The sequence below is a fragment of the Oculina patagonica genome, chromosome 5 (genome assembly GCF_052425735.1).
Source record: "Oculina patagonica isolate OP01 chromosome 5, crgOcupat, whole genome shotgun sequence".
In the NCBI taxonomy this organism is placed as follows: Eukaryota; Metazoa; Cnidaria; class Anthozoa; order Scleractinia; family Oculinidae; genus Oculina; species Oculina patagonica.
Genome location: NC_135762.1, coordinates 15,731,214 through 15,755,699, shown reverse-complemented (window position 1 = coordinate 15,755,699; position 24,486 = coordinate 15,731,214). Strand labels below are relative to the sequence as shown.

The 24,486-nt window shown below is 36.9% G+C and overlaps 1 protein-coding gene and 1 pseudogene across 4 annotated transcripts; one reads left to right on the top strand and one right to left on the bottom strand.

Moving 5' to 3' along the window:
- Window positions 1-459: 459 nt before the first annotated feature.
- LOC144655019 (octopamine receptor beta-2R-like) lies at window positions 460-1,333 on the bottom strand (annotated as a pseudogene).
- LOC144652963 (QRFP-like peptide receptor) lies at window positions 1,078-24,486 on the top strand. Of its 4 annotated transcripts, XM_078512862.1 has the most exons (4): window positions 1,078-1,089; window positions 7,810-7,853; window positions 18,006-18,114; window positions 20,884-24,486. In XM_078512862.1, the coding sequence occupies exon 4, from the start codon at window positions 21,223-21,225 to the stop codon at window positions 22,408-22,410; it is 1,188 nt and encodes a 395-aa protein (XP_078368988.1). In that variant the 5' UTR covers window positions 1,078-1,089; window positions 7,810-7,853; window positions 18,006-18,114; window positions 20,884-21,222; the 3' UTR covers window positions 22,411-24,486. The 4 variants fall into 4 exon arrangements, with proteins under 4 accessions (XP_078368988.1, XP_078368986.1, XP_078368987.1 ...); XM_078512860.1 differs by lacking the exon at window positions 1,078-1,089 and having other exon boundaries at window positions 7,543-7,853; XM_078512861.1 differs by lacking the exons at window positions 1,078-1,089; window positions 7,810-7,853 and adding an exon at window positions 16,219-16,420.

Genomic DNA, 24,486 nt, shown 5'->3' with positions numbered 1-24,486 from the left:
CGCTATACGTGCAGCTATGAACTACATATAGTTACGCTTAAATTGTTATTTTTACGCTCGCCATGTGACGTGTTTTAGTTAACACCACATCAACGGCACGTTTTTGTTTCGCGTCACGTCCCCTCGTGTTACGTCATCCGTTTTTCATCTTTTTGAGTCGAGCAAATACATGAAGTGCTCGGGCGTATCTTTTCTCTCAAATTTTATCCGCTTCTCAAAAATAACGCTATACGTGCTGACAGAAAAGTAAACATATTCACATAGCGCTATGTGATGTTTATTAAGATGAATCTTATTACTCTGCTATATCTTATTACTCTGCTTCTCTTTCCTTGCGTAAACAAACAAACTGATTACTTCCGAGAAGTTTAATCCACCCACATATGGATTATTAAGATTAATGAAGAGCTGCCTTCACTACTAAGCTCAGAGTATGCTGGTAAATGTCTTGTTAGATGACTACGTTAGTTGAGCGGGATTTTTAACATCACAGAAAAAAATCACTCTTTGAAACTCCTTCTTTATGTCTCTCTTGAAAATAGCGTAAGCTAACAGGTTAACGGCGGAGTTCAAAACCAGTACAGGCAACTTGTATTGGAGATCATTGCATTCTTTGTGCTCGAAAAAAATACCACAATGCTACAACGAAAAAAAAATCCGTAGCATATAAGGAACAGGCCTATAACAATTGTCATCAGTTTTACTGCAGACTTGTCCTGAGTTTTAAGCAAAACTCGGTGATTAAAACGTAATTGTTTGGCTAGCGTGCGGGAAGATCAGGTGTGCTTGCAAGCCACACGTAACATGGAGATGAAACAGAAGGTTACAATAGCACACAGCAGTAACTCAAAAACTATGTAAAGCCAACCAAGAATGTTTAAGATCTGGTGGTCTGCAATAAAACCACAGCGATGATACAACAAATATGGTGGAAACAGCTGGCATTGCCCAGGACAACAAAATCATTTGAACGACACGGCGGCGTTTCATAAAAGTCAAGTATGTCAAAGGTTTCGCAACTGCGATGTAGCGATCCTGTACTAAACTGCACAAGTTCACGGCGGATGCATAAACGAAGAACCCTCTTAGGTAAGTTAATATCCAGTAGCAGTGACCTGTCATCTCACAAGTGAACTGCAACGGAACTGCGATCATCCCCACACAGAAATCAGCCACTGCCAATGAAACAATGAAAGCGTTGGTTTTCGTTCGAAGTTGACGCTTCCTGAAAACAATAAGGATCACAAATCCATTTCCAGCCATCGTCAAGATGGAAAGAAACCAGCAGAGAACCCAGAACCAGGTTTCCATGTTTGAGTTAGAGCTGTTTCTGCCTTGTTATTAATGTTGATGATCAAAAAAGCGTTATTTCATTCTATTTGTTGAAAGGTCGCCTTAAACCACCTGGCCTCAACTATTGTCTATGACATACTTCCGACTTAACATGTGAAGACGACATCTTGCTACAAACGAGTTATTACTGTTATGTAAAATAGCCATGTTATATCAGATGGGTTTGTAGATGAAATTCGCTCATTTTTCTAATCGTGGCTAAAAAATAAGGCAAATTCTCTATAACTGCACCGAAAGCAAAACGTTTCCAGTCGAAATAAATATAGTAAAATAACGTATAGAGCATAAAACGTTAGTCAATCTCTTAAAGTTTTGATTGACAATTTGACATGACGAATACGAGACTTTCATTAGCTTTCCGTCCTTTTTCAGTTTTTGTTTACTTAATTCAGTAGTTTGCTTTCATTTAGTTTTAATTTCTTCTTTGTTCTACGTTTGACCTAGCTTCTCTTTGATATTTTCTTTATTCCTTTTTTCCTTTGTTTATCTCCTTTTTTCCTCATATTCTCCTGGAAAAGCGAGTTCTTTTACTTCTTGCTGCAGTTGCATGGCTTCTATCGCCAATGCCTATGCCAACCGAAATACTGCTAACCCGCGCAGGTGGCGGTTTTCTTGGGGTTAGCGCGCGTGCGCGCGCGTTTGGTACGTTAACTCGCCGAATAGGGGAATATGGGAATAGGGGCGCCCGCGCTTCCCGCAGCTGGCCGGTTTCACCCTCGCTTCTCGCTCGCATCCTCGCATTCGCGTTTTCGCGTCGCACGCTAGGAAAAGAAAAAGTCTTCTCGCAGTCTAGGTTCCCCAATGTGTAACAAGAAACTACTCGCCTAACGTGTCGTGATTTGCCAGCTCTTTTCCCAACATCCGGCGTGGTTTTATTGCGCCCGTAAACCCACAGACAGTGCGGTCTATTTCTTAGTTAACGCAGTTAGGTACTTTACAAGCGAGCTACTCTGCGTGACATGTCTGACATTCATTCAGGAATCAGCATAATTTCATTAACTGAAATTCTTGGCATATGTTGTGTATGCAATGAAAAAGACTTAGCAGTGACAAAGTTTCTATTCATTATAGTTTTTGGTTATTCTATCTTCAGGATTAAAGATAAACTCACAAAATTGGTTTCATTTCGTCACCGTGCATTACTAAAGATCGCTGCAGTTATTCCCCCGGTGGGGGGGGGGGCACTCCCCTATATAAGGTATATAGGTATGTGCCGCCCCAAAGGGTATGGTTTTTGAGCCGTTTTGGTCTGAAAACGGGTATAGATTTTGAAAATTTTGGTCTGAAATTGGGTATAGTTATCTGGGGAACGTTTACGAAAGCTTATAAACTTATTTTTCTTCCCAGCAACCGAAGCGAGTAACTGGGGAGAGACAAAGAGAAATAGATAAGATATATCATTTCCGCTAAATTTTACCTATTCATCCTTGTTACGTTGACTTCCGTTCAGCGTTCATTTCAAGGTCACGTCTGAAAATGCGTATGGATTTTTGAGTCCAGGTCTGAAAACGGGTGTGGAAAATGACATTTTTTGGTCTGAAATTGGGTCTGGATTTGGAGATGCGGGCGGCACACCCCCACTAAAAACTCCAAGGAGTACCCCCCCCCCCGGGAGTTATTATCTGTCATTTGTCTTAACATTGCTTTACACTGTTAATACACTCACCGATAACTTTCAGAAGTAATGTTATAATGTTATGAAAACGAAACTAAAAATGACATGTGTCGAACACCATTAAATGCGCGTCCGGCCTTCTAATTTCTTCGAATTGCCTCGCTGTCAGCGCGAGAATCTTTAACTCTGCCAATAAGTCAGAAATCGTAACAGTTAGATCAATCAATAGTTCATTGCGCACAGCTGCTGCAAGCTGATTATTTTAATTGGGCATAACGGTTAGCGACCAAGATACAAGACTATCACAGCATCGCCGTCTTTCAGGTACCTAAATATTGGGTTTCGTGTTGATTAAGGCCTTGATATCAGCGAATCTTTTTGCCCTTGATCAAATAACGCATAATGTTTTCACCAAAAATAGCACTTTCAAACGATGAGGATAAAAAATATCAGAAAAATGGTGGCTTATTAACTCTCTTTATATACTTGTGCTGGGCATTCGTGCTCTACATTACTTGGACGATTTTAATTCCGTCAAAAAATTGTTCGAAAATAAAACCGTCCGAAATTTTTAAGCCTCTGAATTTTTTACAGTGCAGTTTAACGGTTTTAGATACACAGCCGGCGGGAAAACAAACCCGATGCTACAAAAAAGGGCTTTGAGACGGCAGAAATAGTGGACACTCAGAGCTCCAAAGCTGTTAGTTTCCTTTATGGAGCGATCTACAGTTGAGACAAAGCTTAAGATATTTCTAACGGCTTATTTTCGCGACGAAGTATCTGTAAAACCTTGAGGATACATTAAAACTATCATGTTCACAGATGTTGTTGCAGTCGAATTCGGGATTTTTAGGGATAAATATTCTTAAGCTATGTTTCAGCAAAGTGCATGTCCGAAATTTTTGTTCGTAATTTGTCCGAAATTAGAACGTCAGAAATAAAACTTCCGAAATTTTTACGTGCAATTTTTTTTGACAGTAATGTATATTTTATATTCTTTATAATTTATTACACAGAAATCCACAATTTCTTTTCCACAGTGTCGATTTTTACATTTTTAAAAGGGAAAAAGGAAAGTAAGTCCACACAAAGGAAATGTTAAAACCCTAGGCCTGCTAACTTCTAATCTACATGCAAACAAATAGGGCAGGGGGAAAACTTAACGGTTAAATGATTGATGAATATACAGGGGCGAATATTAAACCATTTTCTAACGCGGATGAGCTGTTTGATTATCTTACTGATCGTGATATCAATATAAATCTGAAACCAAGTATACAATCGAACAAAGCCTTCTCGGTTTGTTCAAATTCAAGCGGAGAATGAATTTTAATGAAATACGAATATTTACCTTTTTGCCATTTATTTTTATAAGTGCACGTTTTCAGTAAAGTGCTAATTTATGGCTTCACTCTGGCTAGAAAAGGACCCCTACCGCATTAAGTTTTACCGACGTTTGAATGCTTATAAAATTTAATTTGCAAAAGACTCAAATGCTTGTGCGAGTTTTGCCATGTCCTTGCGCGGAACTGCAAGTTTCACTTGGGCGAAATTCATGAATTTTTCCTCTCTTCCGTTTTTTAATGATTATAAACTGTGTCAATACCACTGTCAATAATTCAAAACTCGCATCTGATCGATCAACTTTATTACTATCGCTTTTAACTTAAATGCTAATTATAAACGGCAGCCGCGACAAGCTGTTTAACGCTTGTGCTTTTAACGCCGAGCGAATTCTCATAAATTAAAACAAGACTATCTCAAGGTCTGGAACAACCGCTATCTTTAAGGTACTTAAATGTAGAGTTTTGTATTTCAAAATGCAACCTTGTTTTTTTGTGAGCCCTTCTAAACAAGTAAGACATGAAAACTGTATAAAAAAATGGCAGCTTTCGAGCTACTGAAGTGAACAGAGGGGTGAAAGAAAAAATAGCTACAGCAGTAGCCGTAACTGTCCATACTCATGCTATATGTATATTTTTTTATTAGCAGCATCTGCTTTATTTTCAAGGTAATTTATATATTAGAAAACGACAAAAAGGAGGTGAAAAGTGCTGCAACAGAAGGGTGAGTGAAAACAAAAAAGAAAAAACAATTTTCGAGTTTTGCAAATAAATGCTTAGAGACAAAGTTAACGATTGATAGATGCATATAAAAGCGAGTAGGGAGGCAAATATTTTCCCCCAGCATCATTGTCCAAAGCGAAGAGCCGTTTTACTATAGAAGCTTTTTCGCGCTTAAAGTATAAAGTCGCACAAAGCTTTTTCCCTATGTACAAACCCAATCTTTTAAAAGAGAGAATGAACTTGGGAGAATGTTCCTGACAAAAGATTTTATTTACTTTTTCTACAATTTCTTTCAGTATACGTGGAAGCTTTTAGTAACATGTTAAGTTATAGTTACACTCTTCTCTTCTAGGAAGTAACATCCTTAAAGTTAGGCAAATATAAAGCAAGCGAATGGCTCATTGAAGTTTACAGCTCTCGTATAACTTAGGCCGATGCTTAAAGGCTTGCACAATAGTCGACGCTGAAATGCTTGTGTTTTTCATGGCTGCCCCAAAGTCTCGCTCGAATGAAATTAATGAGTTTTCTTGTCTGCCTTTTATTTTAACTCTTTCAATATTTAAAGTTAATCGCGCCGGATAGATCAACTTTATTATCAAAGCTTACTTAACAGTTATCTATCTTCGACAGTTACTGCAAGCTGTTTAACATCTATGCAAATTTAGCCTGGCTACACACTAATTACCATTGTTATATCCCCAAACTGAAATACAATTGGACGAGGACATATCACGTGACGCGTCTCAAAACTGTTTAACTCCATGGGGCAACAACAGCTTGAACCTTGGACTCGCACGTGATCAAGACATGCGTCTTGAAACCGCGGCGCAACAACAACACTCGCTCTTTCCTCTAGAGCCAGTCATTAAGTGCTTACAAGCCGTTATCGTTGGATACGAGATAACTGTACAGTTTAATTAGTGAGTCTTTCTGCCCTTGACCAAATATTTTTCTATATCTTTTGCGCCGTTAAAGAAAAATAGAATAAGAAAACACTAGTAGTTTCATTAATTAGCTGTATTTCAGCTATATTTTTGTTTTATTTAATAAATCTTAAAGAAATTTTACCATCAGTAACCCATGTTTTAGCAGTTTGAAGTTCATGTGGGAATTTTTTTCGAGGAGTTTGGAAACATTCACGTGGAGCGCGCTGCGAAGATAACCTATACCTTAGACAACACTACTAGATCTTTGTAAGTGTCGGTGGATTTTTAAATCCTGTTTGGGTCAAAACTCTTATAACGTTTCTCGGTGATCACTTGGCTAAGTGGGTTACGTTTATTGATACTACAGATCTTGAATTTTACCATCTTCATACGTAGACAAAGAAGTAACTGTGCTTCGGGAGGTGTGATAAATCTCTGTAAGGTGATTGGTCAATTATGACGCAAGATTAACGAGCCTTTGCGTCGTGATTGGGTAATGATGACAAACTATCAGCGTAAACACTAGCGCACTCGACAACAACGCTTCAACCAATTCTTGCAAACGTTGGTAAAAGTTGATTTCCAGCTTAAGCCCGGCTTGAGGTTAAGATAATTTAAGGTTTTATTCGAGTTCTATTCATTTTACAAGTTCTGGAAGTCGAAAGCTATGCAATTTTTCAAAAGAGTTCGCGAGTTTTAACTCGCACAAGAATAAGGAAATCAAAATATTACGCGAAGAATATTTGACGTTTAAGTTGTGCTCTCTTCATTTCACAACAGGATCAGTTTAATGGATTTACTACTTTAATTTGTATTAATTGGTATTTAGCATGGACTTTTGATTAATAGTTTATTTGTATTAATTTTTATTATAACTGTAATTACTAGTATTTACCTGACGATTTTTAACCGTGTATAAAGAAATGTTAAATAAGTCTCGAAGACGAAATGTATGAATATGTCTGCAAATTTGTCCGCGTATTACGATAAGCAAGACTCAGTCTAATACCGCGATTTGCGAGGCACAGCTATTAACCGGAGCAAAGTGTTGATCAGTCAAACTCCGGACAAGATTTGCAAAATGACATGCGGCATCAAGAAAAGGGAATTCAAAAGAGATCTCGAGATAGTTATTTAAGACTCGTGGCAGGCGTTTGCATTAAGAGAGGTGAGATCTGTCGAGCCTATTGTCATATATTTTCTGGGGTTAAAAGGAAAAAAAAGGTTTTAGGGATCACTGTCTGAAGGTCAGCAATGTGGGAATTAAATCGAGTTCATCAAAAAAAATCCCAATTATACTAGGGCCACGAAGCGATATCGCGACCTGCCAGTATAATTGAAATTATATAAACACTCGAGATGAGAAATGTATGAGAAAAAATCAGGTAAGTTTCCGCTTTTGAAAACGACATGCGGCATCAAGAAAAGGGAATTCAAAAGAGATCTCGAGATAATTCTTCATAAACATCCCAAACCGAAAATTTTCCAAACAATTCAGCAGATAGAAAAGCTAAGACATCAAGCGAAAGAATTGACTGTAGTAACGGATGTGCAGAAAAGAAAAACTGATTATCAGCGGGGGCAGCCGAGGTGTTAACTATTTCTAGTCAGAGTACATCAGATAACGTACCGCAGATAACTGGAGGGTTTCATATATAAAAACACAACCCTGTTATAAGCGAGTCTTGATGTCCTTGACCAAACTAGAGCAAAAATTTTCTAAGTAATGCAAAATTTGCGCTGTTGAAATAAAACATTACAATAATGAAATAATGATTGTTTACTCACGGTTCATTTTTACTCAGTATTTGTAATTCATTACACAAGTGTCTATGATTTTTTTTTACAGGGTGATCTTAAAGAAGAAGGAGAGAAAAGTGCGACCACAGAAAGGTGAGTGTGAAAAAAAATCAATGTTCAAGTTATGCAAACAAAACGACTTACGAATAAAAAGATGCGTATAAGAGCGAACGGGAGTGGGCGATAATTAAAGTGTTATCCACAGCGGAAACCTCTTTGATTTTGTTACTAATCAGAATATTGAAAAAACTATAGATAGCCTTCTCCGTATTCCCACAGCCAAGGCGAAGTTTAATAGTGGGTAGATTTCTTTTTCAGACAATTTTTCGTGTGTGTTAGTGTTTAATAAAATGTAAAATATATGGCTACACACAACTCGTATACCATAAGGGCTGACAGGTGGTCGTTAATTTTTTTTAGCTTTCGCGTACGTTGGGCCGACGTGCGAGTGCTTGCATGGTGATCGCGGCTCCAATGTTTGTGCCATTTGCCTGGTTGCTCGAAATGTCGTAGTCTTGCTCGAATGAAATTCATATATTGTTCCCCTATCTCTAACGTCTCTCTCATTTTAGTGTCATTAAACACACCCAAAAAGAGATATGAGGAACTTATGTTAAAAGAAGTGAGTCATCACTTGCACGTCACAAAAATTTTCTACCAATTTTCTGGTAAGGTGCTTCCATTACCCGTGTCGAAAGTCTTCCCCGGAATAATCTCAGTACCCCTAACATTGTAGCAATATAACATTCGTGACAGATACGTTTACATGTTGGGAATCGGGATTGCCGTACCCACAGATGGTCACAGATCGTCAGAACGGTGCCAAAAATTTAGGATGTCATGCCGATTGGGTAAATTGAAGCAAACATTGAAAATAAAGAAACGAAATGCATTAGCCAAACGTTTACTTTGATTCAGCTTAACTTTTGCCTCCCAACAGCAAATGTTTTGGCTTGTATTTAATATTGAAGGTTATATAAGCTCAAAGACAAAAAAAATGTTTTAGAGCAGTAAAGGAAATTAATTTTTTAATTAGTTGTGAAAATAAAGTTACGTATTGAAACAGCCTAACATGAAAGGCCATTAATCATAACAATCTTTAATTGAAAATTTATATTTTGACATAATTTGTCAGTTAGAAGAGAAACAAAATATAAGATATTGTAATTGATATTTCTTTTCGCTACCTGTTACAAAAATGTTTCCATGTACCAAAACAATGAGGCGTAATACCCTAACTGTTTTGAAAACATACAGTATTTTTTCCTCGTAGTTTGTAAATTTTTCGTGGGCGGTAGAGCGACTGTCTTGAGTGGGTGTGTCATTTTATCTATTACATATAACTAAAAGACCTGAAAGGTATTGCTGTTTATGTACGAACTTGACGGGTGTGACATGCATTGACAGTAATAATAATGACACATATATCCGATATTAACATGGTACACCGTTGCGTGGGAAATATAAACACATATTATCCGATTGCCACGAGAGTCTTTTCAATGGTGTGATTTGAGGTAACACGAAAACGGTTCATGCTACATACATGACGGATTTTATTGTACCATGAAAGTTGAAGGAGTGATGTGACTAAAGAAAATGAATCAGAATTGAAAAATAAAAATCACCAACCGGAAGAATTAACCCATAAAAAAGAATTAAAAGAACAACCTGCTGGAAGAATAAAAACCATCTCTTAAATAGTAAATAAAGAAAAAGAAAACATAAGCAACACGAAAAGCAGGAAATGGTTTTAGTCTTGTTTCCGAAAGAAAAGGGAGAACTTTTGCTGATCATAATTGACTAACATCAACAGCACATCAGGCAAAAACAAATGCTGTACTGCCGAAGCACAGATTAAATGTGGTTACGAGACATATGAGTGTTAAAGGTAGTTTTACTTATTTCCAATATGGATTGAAGTCTGTAGCTGGTGAGGAAAGTTACGTTTAACTAGCCTTTGCGTGTTTTATGCTGCGTGTGTTATTATTATGAGTGTCATACAGAAAAGAACCGTGGGGAGTATTTCAGTAATTTATTGTAAACTGCATTATATATATTGTATATTGTAAAACAGGAGATATTTTATTTACAATTACTACTCAAAATCACACAATACTATTAGACAGCTGCTTTTTGATGCTCTGTTGATGAAGTTTGTTTCCTCGTGTGTTCTTTTGTGTGATTCATTTGTTAGGTAGTATTTATAACACGATCGTTATCAAGAAATACATTTGATCACCACTCGGCAATAACTGAACATTGCTAAGGATTTGGTACTTGTCGGTAAGTTACTTAAAAACACAACAAATTAAAATAGGATCAGATAATAAGATTGCGATGAATAATTGAAGGCAGAGAAAATGAATCCTTTCAGAGGTGGATGTGCTTTAGTCTGCAAAAGTTTAATTTGTAGATTTCGTTTGACTGAGATTTCTGAATTAACGATTGATTTTGTTATACAGTGCAACTCGTGTAGCCCACTCGTGTCTTTCGGACGAGCTTTTTATTATGGATCGGACTATAACATACCAGCTATGATTGAACTACCGGAACAAAAACGGTTAAAATTACAATAGTCTTGTAAGGCGGCGTCCTTCCTTGATTTGTAGTTTTCCCTATTTTGATTGCTGAGCTAGGGCGAGTGTATTAAGGGTACCGTAGGCCTTCGCCGGTGTCCTTAGCAAAAAAATATAAATGCGCTGTTTTTAACTCAACCACCTCAGACTCTAAATAAATACAAAGCTAATAAAATGTACTTCCGATAAAATTACTTCGCTTCAGACTTAATTTGTCAGTGAGAAGAGGCAAATGCTTGGTGGAAGCAAAAAAGGAGATTGTAATTGATATTTCTTATTGTTCCCTGTGCCAAAAGTGTTTCCATGTACCTGAAAACAATAAGGCGTAATATCCTAACAGTTTTAAAAATATGCAGTGTTTTATTCCTCGTAGTTTGTAAATTTGTCGAGGGCGGAAGAGTAGGTGTGTCATTTTGTCTTTTACATATAACTAGAAGACCTGAAAGATATTGCTGTTTATGTACGAACTTGACGGGTGTGACAAGGATTGACAGTAATAATAATGACATATATATCCGATATTAGCATGGTACACCGTTGTGTGGGAAATATAAACACAAATTATCCGATTGCAACTAGAGTCTTCTCAGTGGTGCGCTTTTAAGGTAACACGAAAACGGTTCATGCTACATACACGACGGATTTTATTGTACCATGAAAGTTGAAGGAATGATTTGACTTAAGGACATGGATCAGAATTGAAAAATAAAAAATCACCAACCGGAAGAATTAACCCATAAAAAAGAATTAAAAGAACCACCTGCTGGAAGAATTGAAACCATGCTCTTAAATAGTAAATACAGAACAAAGAAAACATAAGCAACACAAAAGGCAGGAAATGGTTTTAGTCTTGTTTCCGAAAGAAACGGGAAAATTTCCGCTGGTCATGATTGATCAACATCAACAACACATCAGGCAAAAACAAATGCTGTACTGCTGAAGCACAGATTAAATGTGGTTACGAGACATATGAGTGAAAAAGGTAATTTTACCAATTTCCAGTATGGATTGAAGTCTGTAGCTGGTGAGGAAAGTTACGTTTAACTAGCCTTTGCGTGTTTTATGCTGCGTGTGTTATTATTATGAGTGTCATACAGAAAAGAACCGTGGGGAGTATTTCAGTAATTTATTGTAAACTGCATTATATATATTGTATATTGTAAAACAGGAGATATTTTATTTACAATTACTACTCAAAATCACACAATACTATTAGACAGCTGCTTTTTGATGCTCTGTTGATGAAGTTTGTTTCCTCGTGTGTTCTTTTGTGTGATTCATTTGTTAGGTAGTATTTATAACACGATCGTTATCAAGAAATACATTTGATCACCACTCGGCAATAACTGAACATAGCTAAGGATTTGGTACTTGTCGGTAAGTTATCCTTTAAGCATCTTAAAAACAACAAAAAATTAAAATAGGATCAGATAATAAGATTGCGATGAATAATTGAAGGCAGAGAAAATGAATCCTTTCAGAGGTGGATGTGCTTTAGTCTGCAAAAGTTTAATTTGTAAATTTCGTTTGACTGAGATTTCTGAATGAACGATTGATTTTGTTATACAGTGCAACTCGTGTAGTCCACTCGTGTCTTTCGGACGAGCTTTTTATTATGGATCGGACTATAACATACCAGCTATGATTGCACTACCGGAACAAAAACGGTTAAAATTACAATAGTCTTGTAAGGCGGCGTCCTTCCTTGATTTGTGGTTTTCCCCTCTTTTGATTGCTGAGCTGGGGGGGAGTGTTATAAGGTAACCGTAGGTCTTCGCCGGTGTCCTTAGCAAAAAAATGTAAATGCGCTGTTTTTAACTCAACCACCTCAGACTCTAAATAAATACAAAGCTAATAAAATGTACTTCCGATAAAATTACTTCGCTTCAGACTTAATTTGTCAGTGAGAAGAGGCAAATGCTTGGTGGAAGCAAAAAAGGAGATTGTAATTGATATTTCTTATTGTTCCCTGTGCCAAAAATGTTTCCATGTACCTGAAAACAATAAGGCGTAATATCCTAACAGTTTTAAAAATATGCAGTGTTTTATTCCTCGTAGTTTGTAAATTTGTCGAGGGCGGTAGAGTAGGTGTGTCATTTTGTCTTTTACATATAACTAGAAGACCTGAAAGATATTGCTGTTTACTTGACGGGTGCGACAAGGATTGACAGTAATGATAATTACATATATATCTGATATTAACATGGTACACCGTTGCGTGGGAAATATAAACACAAATTATCCGATTGCAACTAGAGTCTTCTCAGTGGTGTGCTTTTAAGGTAACACGAAAACGGTTCATGCTACATACACGACGGATTTTATTGTACCATGAAAGTTGAAGGAATGATTTGACTTAAGGACATGGATCAGAATTGAAAAATAAAAAATCACCAACCGGAAGAATTAACCCATAAAAAAGAATTAAAAGAACCACCTGCTGGAAGAATTGAAACCATGCTCTTAAATAGTAAATACAGAACAAAGAAAACATAAGCAACACAAAAGGCAGGAAATGGTTTTAGTTTTGTTTCCGAAAGAAACGGGAAAATTTCCGCTGGTCATGATTGATCAACATCAACAACACATCAGGAAAAAACAAATGCTGTACTGCTGAAGCACAGATTAAAAGTGGTTAGGGGACATGTCATAGGAGCCGCTTAAAGGTAGTTTTACTTATTTTCAATAAGGATTCAAGTCAATACCTGGTGAGGAAAGTTAAGTTTGACTGCCTTTGCGTGTTGCATGCGCGTATTATTAGTTTAAAAATAAACTGTGGGGAGTATTTCAGTAATTTATTGTAAACTGCATTATATATATTGTATATTGTAAAACAGGAGATATTTTATTTACAATTACTACTCAAAATCACACAATACTATCGGACAGCTGCTTTTTGATGCTCTGTTGATGAAGTTTGTTTCCTCGTGTGTTCTTTTGTGTGATTCATTTGTTAGGTAGTATTTATATCACGATCGTTATCAAGAAATACATTTGATCACCACTCGGCAATAACTGAACATTGCTAAGGATTTGGTACTTGTCGGTAAGTTATCCTTAAAGCATCTTAAAAACAACAACAAATTAAAATAGGATCAGATAATAAGATTGCGATGAATAATTGAAGGCAGAGAAAATGAATCCTTTCAGAGGTGGATGTGCTTTAGTCTGCAAAAGTTTAATTTGTAAATTTCGTTTGACTGAGATTTCTGAATGAACGATTGATTTTGTTATACAGTGCAACTCGTGTAGTCCACTCGTGTCTTTCGGACGAGCTTTTTATTATGGATCGGACTATAACATACCAGCTATGATTGCACTACCGGAACAAAAACGGTTAAAATTACAATAGTCTTGTAAGGCGGCGTCCTTCCTTGATTTGTGGTTTTCCCCTCTTTTGATTGCTGAGCTGGGGGGGAGTGTTATAAGGTAACCGTAGGTCTTCGCCGGTGTCCTTAGCAAAAAAATGTAAATGCGCTGTTTTTAACTCAACCACCTCAGACTCTAAATAAATACAAAGCTAATAAAATGTACTTCCGATAAAATTACTTCGCTTCAGACTTAATTTGTCAGTGAGAAGAGGCAAATGCTTGGTGGAAGCAAAAAAGGAGATTGTAATTGATATTTCTTATTGTTCCCTGTGCCAAAAATGTTTCCATGTACCTGAGAACAATAAGGCGTAATATCCTAACAGTTTTAAAAATATGCAGTGTTTTATTCCTCGTAGTTTGTAGATTTGTCGAGGGCGGTAGAGTAGGTGTGTCATTTTGTCTTTTACATATAACTAGAAGACCTGAAAGATATTGCTGTTTACTTGACGGGTGCGACAAGGATTGACAGTAATGATAATTACATATATATCTGATATTAACATGGTACACCGTTGCGTGGGAAATATAAACACAAATTATCCGATTGCAACTAGAGTCTTCTCAGTGGTGTGCTTTTAAGGTAACACGAAAACGGTTCATGCTACATACACGACGGATTTTATTGTACCATGAAAGTTGAAGGAATGATTTGACTAAAGGACATGGATCAGAATTGAAAAATAAAAAATCACCAACCGGAAGAATTAACCCATAAAAAAGAATTAAAAGAACCACCTGCTGGAAGAATTGAAACCATGCTCTTAAATAGTAAATATAGAACAAAGAAAACATAAGCAACACAAAAGGCAGGAAATGGTTTTAGTCTTGTTTCCGAAAGAAACGGGAAAATTTCCGCTGGTCATGATTGATCAACATCAACAACACATCAGGCAAAAACAAATGCTGTACTGCTGAAGCACAGATTAAAAGTGGTTAGGGGACATGTCATAGGAGCCGCTTAAAGGTAGTTTTACTTATTTCCAATAAGGATTCAAGTCAATACCTGGTGAGGAAAGTTAAGTTTGACTGCCTTTGCGTGTTGCATGCGCGTATTATTAGTTTAAAAATAAACTGTGGGGAGTATTTCAGTAATATATTGTAAACTGCATTATTGCCAACGAGACAGCCGAGCCAAGAGGCGAGGCTGTCGAGGCGGCAGAATCATAGAGCCGTGTGCGTATGAGTGTATAGGCAGAGAAAATCTCAAGTTCTGCGTAAGGGACTTTTTTTTGACCATATTTGGGTGTAAGTAAACCCCATATTTGGGTTGTATTGTTCTTCCCAACTGGTTCCCAGTCTCTCACTCCTTGCTAGAGAGCAAATGACCAAAATGGCGTCCACGCGGCTCGCTGTTAAAATTTTCAATGTGGTCATTCATCCCTTTACCGATAAATACACCTTTAGGGAATTATAAATCGAAAGAGAATACCCTACAGAATATTCGACCGACGAAAAAATGAACATCAAGGTCTTCAAAGCGATGAAATAATCTTTCGACTTTGGAGTCCTTTGATTTACGATCGAAGAGAGACATGAAAATCAAAAGCGGACTGTTGACTTCAAATAGAGTTTTCTTGACTAATGAGAATGCTGAAGTCGGGTAAATGCTTCCTTTTAGTGTTGATTGTGTTTATAGTAATTGTTTGACCGATGATTTATTCCAAATCAAATACCGTTTATTATATTTTATTTGGCACGCATTTTCGCTCCGCGTAGGAATAACATCAATACAAAGCGACGCTCACTAAAATTACTGCATGTCATACACACAAGAAAGTCAAAAGTTTTTTGCTTCTAACGGCAAATGTAATGTTAACTTGAATAAAAATTTGTCTCCAAATAATCCTTGACCGTTCAAGTTTTGTTTTCTGTTCAAATTTTTCAAGTTTTGCGTAACTGAACATGACACTTCGCATGCGAGACTGAAATCTGACCCGTGCATTACTGTCTCTGATTACTGAAAATTATTTTTAAAAAAGCATCTTAGCAGTTTTGATTTTGGGATTTGATTTATAAGAAGTTCTTGAAATGCAAGTATCCCTTTTGTGGACGGAAACATTTTAACCACCGCGTGTTGTAAAGTATTTAAAAAACAGTGATTAAACCTCATTTATTGCCTACATTTTGTGACATTTTAACGTTGAAAAGAATTTAAAGATTTGTCAAGAGTTATCAATCTGTCAAACCCGTAGCCTGCGTAGCAGACATCTGTGTACGTTTTTAGTGTGTTTAAAAGAGTGCGCGATCGCGAGAATACGCGCGCTGGAAACTACGGCGCCTGCTACGCAGGCTATCAAGCCTGTTTCATTTATGAACACCAGAGAAATAGCACTTTTTTCGCATATTACCTAAAATACAATTTACCATATTTTGGTCATTTCAAATATAGTTCTATTAAAAACCATTCAATATCTGTTCTTATGAACAAACATGAGTATTTCGCTCGTTGGCACTTACCGATAGGTACAACTAGTATATATTGTATTGTAAAACAGGAGATATTTTATTTACAATTACTACTCAAAATCACACAATACTATTAGACAGCTGCTTTTTGATGCTCTATTGATATTGATGAAGTTTGTTTCCTCGTGTGTTCTTTTGTGTGATTCATTTGTTAGGTAGTATTTATAACACGATCGTTATCAAGAAATACATTTGATCACCACTCGGCAATAACTGAACATAGCTAAGGATTTGGTACTTGTCGGTAAGTTATCCTTTAAGCATCTTAAAAACAACAAAAAATTAAAATAGGATCAGATAATAAGATTGCGATGAATAATTGAAGGCAGAGAAAATGAGTCCTTTTAGAGGTGGATGTGCTTTAGTCTGCAAAAGTTTAATTTGTAGATTTCGTTTGACTAAGATTTCTGAATGAACGATTGATTTTGTTATACAGTGCAACTCGTATAGTCCACTCGTGTCTTTCGGACGAGCTTTTTATTATGGATCGGACTATGACATACCAGCTATGATTGCACTACCGGAACAAAAACGGTTAAAATTATAATAGTCTTGTAAGGCGGCGTCCTGAGTACGTTCTTGATTTGTGACTTTCCCTATTTTGATTGCTGAGCTAGAGCGAGTGTATTAAGGGTACCGTAGACCTTCGCGGGTGTCCTTAGCAAAAAATGTAAATGCGCTGTTTTTAACTCAACCACCTCAGACTCTATATCAATACAAAGCTAATAAGATGTACTTTCCGATAAAAAAATACTTCGCTTCAGACTTAACCTGTCAGTTAGAAGAGGAAAATGCTAAGTGGAAGGAAAATAAGAGACTGTAATTGCTATTTCTTTTCGTTGCCTGTACAAAAAAAGGTTTCCATGTACCAATGCAATGAAGCGTAATAGGCTAACAGTTTTTAAAATATACAGTGTTTTATTCCTCATTGTTTGTAAATTTGTCGAGGGCGGTAGAGTGGGTGTATCATTTCGTCTTTTAAACATAACTAAAAGGTATTGCTGTTTATGTACAAACTTGACGGGTGTGACAAGGATTGACGGTAATAATAATGACCTATATATCCGATATAAGCATGGGACACCGTTGCGTGGGAAATATAAACACAACTTATCCGATTGCCACGAGTCTTCTCAATGGTGTGGTTTTGAGGTAACACGAAAACGGTTCATTGTACGTACATGACGGGTTTTATTGTACCATGAAAGTTGAAGGAGTGATGTGACTAAAGGACATGGATCAGAATTGAAAAAAACAAATCGCCAACTGGAAGAATAAACCCATAAAAAAAGAAATAAAAAAAAAACACCTGCTGGAAGAATTAAGGTTTTTAATTGCAGATAGAGAAAATGGAAAAATAAGCAACACTAAAAGGCAGGAAATAGTTTTAGTCTTGCTTCCGAAAGAAAAGGGAGAACTTTTGCAGATCATGATTGATCGACAGGGAAAACAAACCCTGTTCTGCCGAATTACAGAGTAAAAGCAGTCTTTGTTATAATCAACCTTGGAGTGCTAAAGGTAGTTTAATTATTTCGATTTTTAACGACTCAATTCGGTAGCTGGCGGGGGAAGTAAAGTTTGATTGGACTTTGCGTGTTATATGCGTGTGTTATTAAGACGTCATACAGAAAAGAACCGTGGGAAGTATTTCAATAATTTGTAAACTGCATTATATATATTGTATTATAAAACAGGATACATTTAATTCATAGTTACTACTCAAAATCAAACAATACTATTAGACAGCTGCTTTTCTGGCTTTTTGATGTTCTGTTGATATTGATGAAGTTTGTTTTCTCGTGCGTTCTTTTATGTGATTCATTTGTTAGGTAGTGACACCGGAAGCCGTAGAACATTTATATCACGACCTTTATCAAGAATTACATTTGTTCACCTCTCGGCAATAGCTGAACGTAACTAAGGAGGTGCTATTTGCAGGTGAGTTATCCTTAAAACAGCAAGGAAATACTAACTCTCAACATTACGGAAACCAAATGGTATTCGCTTATAACGGGAGTTGACTCTAAAACGAACTTCTAAGTGCATTGACCTAATTTTTGTCATTCATGTAAATAAGTAGCTTTGAAATATCCCCTAAAAGGCAAAGTAATTTTTCGTCTTCGCCCGCTTGATTTTTTGTGGCCGCTGGAACGAACAAACACCTGCATGCGTTTCTTTCACTTTGTACGTATTTTAACATTCTGCAAGACTTGGCTTTTGTCTGCGTTTTAATACGAACTCAGGCCAAAATTTTAAAGCCTTGGTACACTAGTTCCGTACTGGATAGGTGAATTACCTTGCAGGATTTATTTTTCAAGTTCGCTTCTTGAGGAAAAACATCGATATTCGAACAGCACAGGCAAGGAATGCAAAATAATAATAATAATAATAATAATAATAATAATAATAATAATAATAATAATAATAATAATAATAATAATAATAATAATAATAATAATAATAATAAAATCCAAAACAAAAAGAAAACAAAAATGCGCCCGCCCGCTTTCTCTTTAATGGAAATCCGGACGAGAAACATTTGTTTTTTTTTAAACTTGGCCTAAGAGATGCATGACATCACACATGAAATTTTTAGCTTTTTGGGACGATATTGAATTGTTCATAAGTTGCAAGCCAAAATTTTGCGTCCGGTATGCTCGTCATATCAGACTCGCCCAATAAGGGCCGATAGCTTGGAGAATGACCCTCGTTGGTAATTTTCGAAATGAAACCACCTGTAAGTGGAGGAAGATGGAGTGTTACTCATAAATTGAAGATCCTAATGCATGGAAAATCCACAAACACAAAGTAACTCTAGAGAAGAACAGGAAACCACAAGTGTCTGAATGACCTGCCAATATCTCAAGTGATAAAAAGTAATTTAAGTAAACAAAAGTAAAAGCCCACAAAGTGGCCTGTCAGTCCGTAGTCACGGAATCCTTTTCACAATTGGGATTATATTCAATTCCTTTAGCACCTCATTTGTCGGGGCGACAAACAAATACAGTTGAATCCCAATAACTCGAACCTTCAAGGGAAATCGAAAAAGGTTCGAGATATCGGGAGTTCGAGTTATCGAGGGTAAAATTAGTAAGCAAATGACCTGAAGGGAAATCTTAAAAGGTTCGAGTTATTGAGGATTCGAGTTATCGGGATTCAACTGTAGCCATAAGGGTCGGCCATAAATGTTTAATTTTTTATGTTTAAAACAGATTCTAAAGAACTTTCAGCACCAATTTCCATGTTGGAGTGTTTCCTACATTTTCTTATCACCCATATTTTGACATTTGAGGGTGTTGCTATTGAGTAATCGTCTTTTGAGCTTTATTTGTCTTATTTGCGCGTTGACTGCTTCTTCAAATTCTGATTTACTTCCAAAAACCGCTCTGACTAGTTTTACAAAAACTCGAAACAAACTCAAAAGACAAAACTATAGGGAAAGTCGCTCGCTTCATTTAGCCACATGTCACGGCTCGTGCCGAGTATGGCGAACGTACATTTCTGGGCTCCAAACTTTGATGATAAATGTACTTAAATTTTCATGACATGAAACAATGCAAGAAATAATTTCCATCTGCGTTTTGTTTTCCGGTGCAACACCAATTATAGGTGAAGAATAAACTCGGCGCTATCTTTTGACACATTTTATTCTTCCAATAAAACGATTACGAGGAACTGAAGTGACTTGTCACTTCATGCATATAATCTTTGATGCTTCATCTGTTTATTTACATTTCATTTTTGGAACATGTACAAATGAATACCTAGTTTCCATTTGCCAGCCTTGTTTGACAATTATATAGCTGCTTAAAGGGCCTTTTTTGTCACGGATTTTACCAGATTTTCGAACAGCCAAAATTTTTATTTGTGTCGTAGGAAACCTAAAAAATAAATAATGGTCCATTTTTATTAAAAATTGCTATATTAGAGCACTGAAACTGTTACAAGCGTCTTTGGCTGCGGATGGAAATAGATTACAATTTGAAAAAGCCAAACTAAGGTTATATCTTCCTTAAGATGTTAAAAGATAACTTTTCATGGTTCAAGTTACCTACTACTAATTTCAGAACAGTTTAGACTAAAACTTTGCGAAATCCCCGCGACGTAGCCCCTTTAACTTTGATATTGTAATTGCGTTCAACTGGTGCTGCAAATCGCGACCACTGTTCTTGGATGTTGTAGGAAGATTTGTCAGTGCACAAAAAATCCTTTTGTTGTCGGTTGTCTGACTAAATTCCGCATGTAATACTAACACAGTCGGAACATGAAAGCCTCCCCAAAAATTAATTAAAACTAAAGTCTACAGTTTGCTCTGAAATTAAAACTTTTGGTTATATTTCAAATGTATTCAATTACCAAAACGTCCTTCTTCCCTTATATTTGCGATAATTGTAAACAATATCCTTTTCTTTCATACTCTAATTTCAGTAACCATTTGTTTCGTTGTTTCACATTTGTAGATATTGCTTATGAGAGTGAATTGAACGAGATAAGCGAAACAATATTTTGTCCTTTCATACCCATAAAATGTGACAACTTTACGAGGACAAATAACGCGTGGGCAACATAAAGCGTATCTACTCCTTTTCTCACTGATGGCCTTAGTTATTGAACTCCTAAGAAGTTTGAGTGGTTTGACAAAGTTGACAAAAGTGATATTGTCCGTGAAGTGATATTGCTGACAAAAATATTGTTCGATTTGTACAGGTCGTCAAGTGGGTCCGGTGCAAGATGTCAAGCAGGAGTCATCTCATCTAACCTCTCATTGTACAATCTGTAGTTTTACTCTCTTTGAAGACAAAGCGGAAATTTGGGAAGGAAATATTTACAATGTTCGGTCGATAAGCACGCAATATTCATAAAAAGGTCATAACAGCTTTAGTGGAGGGCCGTAAAAGATGTAAATTTGCGGGAAGCTTTTTTGATGTACAGTATCGGATTACCTATTCTAACTGGTGCACTTCGAACTGTTATTAAAAAATTAACTTTGCTATTCTGTACGACACGTCGAAGTTTCTGACCTCAAGAAAAATCTTCTAATTTAACATGTATGACAATAATAATGCAAGCAACCAGACTGTTGATTTGATGGCCGAGGATGCATGCCCACCGCATATCACTACAACAGCCGAGAGGGTCGGCAAAATAATCGCGTACATCATTATACTTGTCATTTCCTTTTCGGGGAATACACTTATTATTTACGTGGTCTGCAAAAGCAAGAATGTACAAAGAAACGTCAACTATTTGATTTTAAACATGGCTGTCTCGGACTTGTTCACACCAGTGATAGTGATTCCCAAAAAAATTGTACATGTCATACTAGATATTAACGACATTGGGTGGCTATTAACCGGACTGGCAGGAGAAATAACATGCAAGCTGGTCCACTTTGTGCAAGATTTAGCTGTGGCTGTCTCAATTTTGACGCTAGTTTTAATAGCTCTTGAAAGATTTGTTGCTGTTACGTTTCCTCTCCGGGCTAAAATGATCACATCTAGACTGCGAGTGACATTGATCATGTCGACGTGGATAATTGGCGCAGCACTTCATGCTCCTTACTTATACACCTTCAAAGTAGTCGAATTTGGTTCTGAAGCGTATTGTATAGCAAGTTGGGAGCCTGAGTTTGAAGAGCCCTCGACCGGAAAGTTCTACACCACGTTTCTTTGCATTACGCTCATCATAATACCATTTGCACTTCTGGTTGCGATTTACACGATCATAGTGCTGACTCTGATAAGACAAAGAAACACTTTGAGAGATGCAGTCCGCGGCGGGGTTATTCGCGACAAAATGAATAGAAATGTGCTAAAGATGGCCGTGACGATCGTGGTCGTGTTTGCCATTTGCTGGGGTCCTTTAAACATTTTTATTTTTGTTTTGATATTTGTGTGGAACTGGGAAGCGCCCCTCTGTGCACTCGGCTCTTTTCCATTTATAGCTGAATACTTTGCCCATGCCAATACCGCTATAAACCCTTGCGTGTATTTTGGCTTCGTGGAAAATTATCGTCGTAGTCTGCGGAATGTCCTCACTGGTTCTTTCTTACATACGAGTGTTCGGGAAGCTGGAAACAGGCTGAACGTGCGTCGCGAAACGTTTGAGTTAACGACCATTTCTCGCGACAGAGCGTCCAGTTCAGACACTAAAGCTGCAGGAGTTCAAATGGTCTCTTCAAAAAGGCTAAATGTAAGATGTGAAAGCAAAGGGACAATCACGGAGACATTGTAATTTATTAAACATCGATTTTAAACATGGGCTATATTTGGCGATTAGGTTGTTTGGTCAGGGTCTCAAAGTGGGGCTGGCCAGAACCCAAAAACCTTAAATAATGGCCAGGTAGCCTTGAGCCTCATTAATTGACTGCTTAGAGCCCTTATATTGTTTTCCTGCAGAGAGGGGAGCCCTGGAAACGCTTGCCACAGAGTCACAGAGTCCGACTGCTTTCCCTGAGCCCTGAACCCCTTGAGGCACTGTTTGTTTGGCTCATTTCTGAATGACTCTTATTAACGGAAGAAGCCGATACGATGGCTGTATGGTATAACCCTTTCAACATATAAAACAAAAAACAAGTTGTTCGTGCGTCAAATGTACATCAGAAAACCTTCTACAATGTCAGCATTCTCGTCCCCATAGCCCTTTCGTTTCTCTTAGCCGGCTTGGCACGAGAAAACGGAGGGCTCTGGGGACATAGGATTTTTGAATTAATTCGAATTTTTTTTGATTGGCTGTTTGAAACAAAGAATTCCTAAACGGAAGTCGAAAACGTAACGACTCTCTCATACTTTCTTTTGAAACGCAATGACTGCATACATGAAGACCGGAAGTCCTAGATCCTAGGACATGAAATTCTGTGTCCCCAGAGCCCTTTGTTTCCTCGTGCCAAGGCTCAGCCGGCTAAAAGAAACGAAAGGGCTATGGGGACGAGAATGCAATGTCAGTAATGATATAAAATACAAAAGGTCTTTAGTAGCCGTTTGGTTTTGGCCCATGGGCTTATTTCCAGAATCTTAAAGAATCAAAATGTGCTACTTTTAATTTACCTCATAGAAACAGAATGGAAATTTTATTACATAGTCATTAGTTAGTCGATAGTCATCAGTGATAAATATTTGTGGCAATTGCTGTGCGAATTGAGGGTATGGTAAATTAACAAACAAATATTGCAAATGAAATATAAACTGTTTAGGGTCACGACTGGTAAGAGGCTTACCAGTTGACTATTTACAAATCATTTGGTGTTCATCTGAAATAATTATTTAATTATATGCACCGCTCCTACAAAAACCATGTATGATTATAAACAGTTATTGGATGAGGTTTTTGTGATATCCGGAATAAACAAGGTCGAGGTAAAAGATAACACTAACCGAGATCTTGATTATTCCGGATATCACAAAAACCGAATTTAATAATTGTTTTATTATAAATTGTTTTTCTGCAAAAAATAAGGACAAAACGACTACAACCGTTCTATTAATTCCTACTTGTCGTCTTGCTTTTGAATGCTTTTCTCTCAAGGTATTCGTGGAATAGTTCCATCGCAATCATTGTCGGTCATTTTGTGTTTTCCGAGAATTTATTGTCCAGCAATTTTTCAGTTAAGGTACATGTTTTGCTGGGTTGAAGAAGCGAATCGACGAACTATGAATTTCTTTCGCTGTCAGATGTGTCCCACATTCTTCTCGGAAATCATGCATAGCGCGCCCAAGATTAGTGAATAATCTGCTAGCAGATTATTCACTAATCTGTAGGTTGCGCTGATTCCCAGAATTAACTGTAGGCTCTTAGCCAATGAGAAGACAGATAGTGACTACAATGTATAATAATACAAGTAAAGTCGTAGTTCACCTTTCTCCTATTCAAATAAAAGAGCGATAACTTCATCATAACGGTACCATCTGAATCATTCTCACGCAGTTGTAAGACACGGAGGGTTATAAGTAGGATAAAGCAGGGGGTCTTTCGCTTTTTTAATCAGTTTATTCCCGCGCGCATAATGACCATAATAGTTTTATGACTAATAATATGCTATTGACCTTATTGGATAACAAAGCGTATTCTCAAGAGGTTGTGTTTCCTAATACCATTATGATTCTACGTTACATTTCTTGTCTTACTTTTTCTCAAAGGAGGAAAACGGCTTCTTTTAAAGTTACATGTGTAAAATCCTCGCCTGTGACACATGGGTGTTTCTTTTAAGAAACAAATTAAAAAATGTATCCACTAATAGCATTCTAATATAATATAGTGTAATATTAGTAAAATTGTTTTGTATGTGTTTCAATAAAGGTAAAAATGCTTTTT

Excerpts from the sequence above, each read along its gene's own strand:
- LOC144652963 (XM_078512862.1), top strand. The coding sequence starts at position 21,223 with ATGTATGACAATAATAATGCAAGCAACCAGACTGTTGATTTGATGGCC.